This window comes from Phacochoerus africanus, chromosome 11 (assembly GCF_016906955.1).
Source record: "Phacochoerus africanus isolate WHEZ1 chromosome 11, ROS_Pafr_v1, whole genome shotgun sequence".
NCBI lineage: Eukaryota > Metazoa > Chordata > Mammalia > Artiodactyla > Suidae > Phacochoerus > Phacochoerus africanus.
Window position 1 is genome coordinate 1,011,543 of NC_062554.1, and position 7,342 is coordinate 1,018,884.

The following is a 7,342-nucleotide window of genomic DNA, read 5'->3' on the forward strand; positions in this document are numbered from 1 at the left end:
TCTGGCGCCACGGCCCTGAGGTCGCCCCCCCCTCCTCATTTTCAAACGGTGACTGGGAAGCGCTCTCTTACAAAGACGTCCCCGCCCAGGAGTCCCATCAGCAGCCTTTTCCCATCCCTTTGTAAGTATACAGGCCGGTGGCGGTGTTTCACATGCGAATTCTTCGTAATTTTATCTAAGGAGAGACAAACGTTTTTCTTTGAGTTCCAAGTTTCAGATTATAGCCCGGTTCTCGTGGTCCCTGTGAAATGGTATATTCCGCCGGCATCTTTAGAGAACAGGCTGCAGAGCCTTTCAGGTCTGCTTTGGGATTGACGTGATGCCGACAGTCTCGTGACGGTCCTTGAAACAGACTCTTCCCCCGGCACCAAGCGTTGAAACTCCTCTCCGAGCGCCCCCCCCCCCCCTTTCGTACAGTCTTCTCGGAGCGCCTGAGCGTCTGCACACCTTTCATGACCTGGACGATCTCGGGGACGTCTACGACCTTGGCAAGTCCACTTTCCGTTGCTCTCTTCTACTACAAAACTGTAAAATTGCATCAGGGGCAGCACAGATCCCTGAAGAATCCCATCAACTATAAGAGAAGAAAAAGAGAAACTTAACATTTAGATAACCTATAACCTACAAAAGAAATCCTTTCAAAAATCCTACAGAAAAGCCTGGAAGTTGGACTTTCCCTTAGTTATTTATATTCCAAAGAGATGAGAGGCTTGGCTCTTGGTGAAGGAAGCTGTAGCCTGGCCCAGAGGGCGCCGGGAGGCCAGCCTGCGTCCACGTTTTGTCAGCATCAGAGAGCAGCGGCGCTAAGGGCGTGCTCAAGCGGGAAGGACAGTCTTTAGGAACCCTCTCGGGATTCTGATTCCTCGACAGTGGCGTCCCAGACTTAGCACATCCGCCAGTTAGCAGAGAGGGTGTGGAGCGCACGCGTGCGTGGTGTTGTGTACGGTACACACACACACAGAGGCTTTTAGGCACGTGCGGTAACTGCCTGCGCAAAGGTAAGTAGACTTGCACTGATGTCACCGAAGGGTAAAGTACAATCCGTGCGACTGGTTTCAGGGCAGCCAGTTTTAGGCCAGTGGCGAAGCTCAATTAAAACAGGGTTGATTAAAAATCTTTGCAAATGAGGCAACCGACCAGGGATGAATCCCCCAAATATGCAAACAACTCATGCAGCTCCCTATCAGAAACACAACAACCCAATCAGAAAATGGGCAGAAAATCGAAGTAGACAGTTCTTTAAAGAAGACAGATGAATGGCCAACAGGCACAGGAAAAGATGCTCAGCATTGCTAATTCCTAGAGAAATGCAAAGCAAAACTACAGTGAGGTACCACCTTACGCCAGTTAGAGTGGCCGTCATTAAAAAGTCAAAAAAATAATGCTGGAGAGGATGTGGAGAAAAAGGAGCCTCCCGCACCGTTGTTGGGAATGTAAATTAGTGCATCTGCGATGAATAGTATGGAGGTTCCTGAAAAAGTAAAAACAGAGCTAACACGTGATCCTGCAGTCCCGCTCCTGGGCACGTACCCTAAGAAAACCCTGACTCACAGAAGCTCAGTACTCACAGAAGCACCATTTGCAACAGCCGAGACACGTCCAGCCAAGACAAGAAGCGCCCCCAACAGACGAGCGGTTAAAGACTATGTGGTCAATCTCTCCATATGAACACCGGCCATAAAGAGAATGAAAGGACGCCATTTGCAGCGACATGGGTGACCCAGAGCCTCTCATGCCAAGCAAGGTAGGTCAGAGAAAGACCAGTGCCATGTGGACCACTTACGTGTGTAATGCAAACATCTGGTACAAGTGAACCTCTTCACGAAAAGGAAGTAAACTCACGGACACAGAGAAGAAACTGACGGTCACCAGAGGGAACCCCCGGGACGGGGGGGGGGCGGCGAGGTAAGCCTAGGAGTTTGGGGTGAACACACACACACGGTTATGTGTAAACTAGGTAAGCAGCAAGGACCTGCTGTAGAGAACAGAGAGCTGTAATAACCTATAATGGAAGAGAATCTGCAAAGAATATATATATATAAATATATATGTATCTGAATCACTTTGCTGTACACGTGAAACTAACACGTGTTGTAAATTATCCACACTTCAATAAAAACCTGTTAGTTTTAATATGTATTAAATACCAAATTGAAAAAGAAATAAGAAAACAGGTACTGATAATGCTGCTGGTAAGAGTGCAGGTTGGTACAACTGCAATGAAGGCCATGGGATGATGTCTTTCCAAATTACAAATCCCTATAATTCTTTTTTTTTGTCTTTTTGCCTTTTCTAGGGCTGCTCCCGCGGCATATAGAGGTTCCCAGGCTGGGGGTCGAAGCGGAGCTGCAGCTGCCGGTCTACACCAGAGCCACAGCAGCGCGGGATCTGAGCGCATCTGTGACCCACACCACAGCCCATGGCAACGCCGGATCCCCAACCCACTGAGCGAGGCCAGGGATCGAACCTGCAACCTCATGCTTCCTGGGTGGATTCGTTAAGCACTGAGCCACAACGAGAACTCCAAATCCCTATAACTTTTGATCCAGAAGTTCTTCCTCTAAAATATGTGCATCCTGTACATGATTTATACGTGTACACAGTGACACAGATATGAAGTCTCTCACAGCAGCATTGTTTGTGCTAGTTAGGGTTAGAAACACCCTGAATGCCCATTAAGGAACTGGCTAAATAAACTACGGCACAGTCAAAGAAGAGAACGCTGCGCAGCTGAAGGAAAGATGAAAACTCTTTTTGCCTATTGACTTGGAGTAATGGTCACGATAATTATTAGTTTAAAAAAATTAAGGTTAAAAGAGTGTTTACAGTGGGCTGCCGTTTGTGTTAAAAAGCGATGTGAAAGTGCATCAGTGTTGAGACAGATGGAACATGTAAAATTGCCATTGGTGGGCTGGTTTTGACCTGCAAAAGTGACAGTCCATTCCCTGTCACTCCGCCTAACATTTGCTGGAAGTTGCCTGAAGTCTCTTTGGAGAAACACTGTAGAGTGACAGTGCTGGTCGCCTTTGGTGGGGCTGCAGAGCTGAAGTAACCAGCAGGCAAGGAGGCGCTTTGAACACTGTGAATTTCGAAGTATGAGGCTGCACCGCCTATTTAAAAAGCACTAACGCTGTGTATAAGCAAGTAAGGTGAGCGTGGCTCCTTGATGGCATTTTTCTCATCTTGCTCGAGGACGAAACTGAAATACCATGTTTCCACCCTGAAGCAGCCAAATATTTTGGTTGAGTTTCCTTCTTCCTTCCACTTTGCCGGGAAATTCCGAGCATTGTCTTAAGATATGTTGTCCAAGAGGGACCCGGAGCCTCTGGTGTCTTTGGAAAAAGAGCATCCCTGTCCCCCTCGTCCTGCTCAGAGACTGTTTCTGAGGGTTTCCTCCTGGAGCCTTCAGCTTCCGAGTCTACGTTGATGGCTCAAGGACAGTGATTAACCCGTGGACCAGTGAAGAAGAACGGAAATGATAAACCGGAGATGAGTGTGAAGCGTAAAGAGGAAAATGCCGGAGTTCCCGTCGTGGCGCAGTGGTTAACGAATCCGACTAGGAACCATGAGGTGGCGGGTTCGGTCCCTGCCCTTGCTCAGTGGGTTCACGATCCGGCGTGGCCGTGAGCTGTGGTGTAGGTTGCAGATGCAGCTCGGATCCCGCGTTGCTGTGGCTGTGGTGTAGACTGGCGGCTACAGCTCCTATTAGACCCCTAGCCTGGGAACCTCCATATGCCGCGGGAGCGGCCCAAGAAATAGCAAAAAGACAAAAAATAAAATAAAATAAAATAAAATAAAAAGAGGAAAATGCCGAGCCTCTGTTCCTGTCCTGCAGAGTATTAGTTTAGCAGGTGTGTGGAACAGCCTTTCTTCAGCTACTTAGATGAGAACTCAAGAGGGAGAAATGTTGAAAGAGAGAGGGTTAAACTTAGATTCATCTCCCTAAAAGAGTTGTGTGCCGAGTGACTTAAATGTTTACGCAGTGAAATTTCCAAGGTAGGCTTCATGTCTAGGGACCAGTTCTGAACTCAGCAAAGTAGCTTATGGTCAGGCAGACATTGGACTGTGGGTGTGTAGCATTCTCACCCCATTGCTGAACCTAAGGAGTTTTCACGGAGACACAGCCTGTGTTACTGGATGCTAACACATTTTAAGGGTTTTCTGTTCCTCAAAAGAACCCACAGAGAAGCAACCCAGAAATTTTCTTGAGAAAAGGACCTTTTTTTTCAATTGATCTCTATAACTTATATTGAACACATATAGATTTTTAAAAGATTGATGTTCTCTTTTTTTTTTTTTGCTTTTTAGAACCACACCCTCAGCATGTGCAAGTTCCCAGGGGTCAAATCAGAGCTACAGCTGCCGGTGACAGCACAGCCACAGTAATGCCAGATCCCAGCCGCATCTGTGACCTACAGCACAGCTCACGGCAACACGGGATCCTTACCTCACTGAGCGGGGCCAGGAATCGAACCTGCAACCTCATGGATACTAGTTGGGTTCCTTCCCACTAAATCACAAACAGGAGCGCCGAAAAGGACCTCTTAGCATTTCCAAATTTATACAAATTTATTTTTCAGTGTACAAAATCACCTCACGATTTAGCCCACGTCGCTGTGACGTCACACGGCGTGGGGTGTGAAGAGGCACATCTTTAAGGGCTTGTCCGCAATAGGCAAACGTCAGGCACCTTTTTCTTCACGTGCAGGACCTGAGGTGTTGCTGCAGCCCTGGGAAGCCACTCATTCCTGGGGTAGATCACACACTGGGCCTACTGCTGAGTGTGAAACGTGGTCGCTGGCGTCACGAGAGGCCCCCAAACGCCACAGCCCACACCGGGCTTATTTGTTCGGTGTTCCATGGAATCTCTTCACAGTCCTGGAAGGTCGTTCTGATTATTAACTCACATGTACTTTCAATTCACCAGGACTTTAAACTTCTGAGCCCTTTTCCAGGGTCACTCCGTGTGCAGGTGAACCTGTGGCCCCGGGACCCCCACGTCTCATCGCCCGTCCTGCTTGCGTGGGTCTCCCAAACCCTCTCTGCTCTGCTCAGCTTCACTGAGAGGGAAGTGAGCCCTTTGAAGATGCAGCTAAGGTGGCACTGGGCTCTGCTCCCCTCGCCGCAGCAGGATAGAGGCCCTTCCTGGGCTGCGGGCCGAGGGTCCTGTGCAGACACCTCTGCCTGTTAAGTCCCTCTGTTTGCTCTGCGCTTGAGAGCCCACAGGGGGCCGTCACGGGCAGCACCTCGGGCCATTCTCGTAATGAAATATAAACTCGTGCAGTAAAGGTGCCGATACCACTTTCCTCATTTACGGCGAGGCGTCGAGTCCCCGAGAGGCCCGCAGACCCGCCCGCGCTGGGTGGCTGGGCGTGGAGCCGGTCCCGGACTCGGTGCCGAGAATGATGCGAATGCGCGGAGCGGCCCCGGGAGGCGCCTTTGCGCCGGCTTAGACGGTTCGGTTGGGATGAGCGCGCCTGCGGGTCCAGGCCGCATCAGGGCGCATCCGGAAAAATCTGAAGAGGAACGAACGCGTCTGTCCAGGAGGAGTCACCGCCACCTTCACGCTGCAGGGCACAGGGCTTGAGGTCGTGCCTGGGCTTTGCTCGACAGACCCTGACGCTAGACAGTTCTGTTTTCTGGAAGGTTCTAAAGGCGCTTTAAGAACAGGTTCACGGTGTGCGCAGTTTATGTCTCGCATCTGAAGAGTCCACCTTGCAAAGCTGGACTCGCTTCCTTGAGTTGATGGATCTTGTTTTGTTCTGAAAACTCACCCAGGCCTTTTCTCTGATTTCTAGTCGGCTGCTTGTGACAAGACGCGTCCTGGGCTGGGTAAGAAGGACGATGTGGACGACTCGGAGCTGCGTTCCCTGCGTTCCGTACCCAGCAGACTCCTTCCCGTGGAACTCAAAGGAGAAGCAGAGAAGCCCCCCACGACCTCAAGCCAAGGGGCATCCCCCAAAGGCAAGGTTAAATCCGCTGCGCTGCCCAGAACCAAAAAGAAGCTCTGACAGTGCTGCGTGTACGGAAGCAGAGCTGCTCTTTCCGGCGCTGGGAATGAGGGGGAGGACGGGAGGAGGACTGAGACCAAGCTGAGCTTTTTAGCCCCTTAGCCGTGCGGAGCCTTGCCCCGGGTTTGCACCCGTTTCAAACGGAAGCTTCTTTTCTCCAAAGCGGGTTGGTGTTAAAGGCAGCCGCCGACAGGCTCGAAGGCAGGCGCGGCCAAATGGACGCAAGGTGTTTTGGAGAGTTGTTTAGAGGAGCAGATGCCCGCAGAGCAAGGCTGTGGGCTCCCCTGCCCAGTTTTACTTCCAGTTCTTACATTTAGGCACGATTATTTATATGGGAAAGTGAGAGCCAGATATGGTAATGGAACTTCCAAGTGATCATGTGCTCTCTGCACTAGAAGATTTGTTAGGAAATTGCTAATAAACTTGCCGCAGGTGTAACAGCGGGAGTGCTGCAGCTAGTCATGCATGTTCTTGTCACTTTAGGTTGCTGTAGATTATTTAAGATGGCTTATTTTATTTGATTTTTGGCCGTGCGCATGGCATGTAGAAGTTCCCAGGTCGGGGATTGAACCTGTGCCACAGCAGTGACTCAGACGCCAGATCCTTAACCTGCTGCCCCACAAGGGGACTCTTAAAACAACTTATTTTGAATGTAGAAAAAAGAGGTTTTTGTAACTGCTTCCCCTTAACTTGCTGCTAAATTCCCAATGTATCAATGGAATCAGTAGAAAAAAGCGGTTACCCATGCACGTTAATTTTGATGTGAACAGGAGGTGGCCCTAGTCGGGTTCTAAGCCCCGGATGCAGGCCCTGAGCTTGACCCGCTGCCGCAGAGGTGGGCGCACGTCTCTCGGGAAGGTGCCGAGGCTGGAAGGGGTGGAGAGAGCCGTCTCTCCGCTCAGTACGACTGGGCTCTCCTGGGTGTGTGATTTCGCGTTCTGGGTCACGGGGTGAAGAAGCAGCTTGCATCTGCTTTTACCCTTGTCGAGTAGTAGCCTGGTTTCATTCCAGCCCCTTGTGGGATTGCTCTTTAGGCCTCATGATGCCCCCCACCCAGCCAGCTGAGCAGGTGCTGGATGCATGTAAATCCCCTCAGTGGCTGAAGGCAGTGAATATCCTTCTTGCAATGAATTTGGAAGACCCCCTCGTGCCTCCAGATGGGTCAGAGAGAGCACTGACGCGGGTTGCCCTGGCTGGGTAGTTCTGCCGGTGTTTTCCTGGTCCGCTTCCCCCGGGGGGAATCTGCCAGGTGAGGCAGAGCTAGGTAGGGGGTGATCTAGACTTCATTTTACTTTTTAATTTTTTATTATAGTTGATTTACAGTGTTCTGT

At 50.4% G+C, this 7,342-nt stretch overlaps 1 protein-coding gene across 2 annotated transcripts in view; it reads left to right on the forward strand.

The window, feature by feature from the left end:
* STK33 (serine/threonine kinase 33) overlaps positions 1-6,473 on the forward strand; it is a 155,625-nt gene extending 149,152 nt beyond the window's left edge. For both annotated transcript variants that reach the window (XM_047752574.1, XM_047752575.1), the window contains one exon: positions 5,799-6,473. In XM_047752574.1, coding sequence (XP_047608530.1) covers positions 5,799-6,011 — 213 coding nt within the window. In that variant the 3' untranslated portion in view covers positions 6,012-6,473. The remainder of the gene's footprint in view (positions 1-5,798) is intronic.
* Positions 6,474-7,342: the final 869 nt, after the last annotated feature.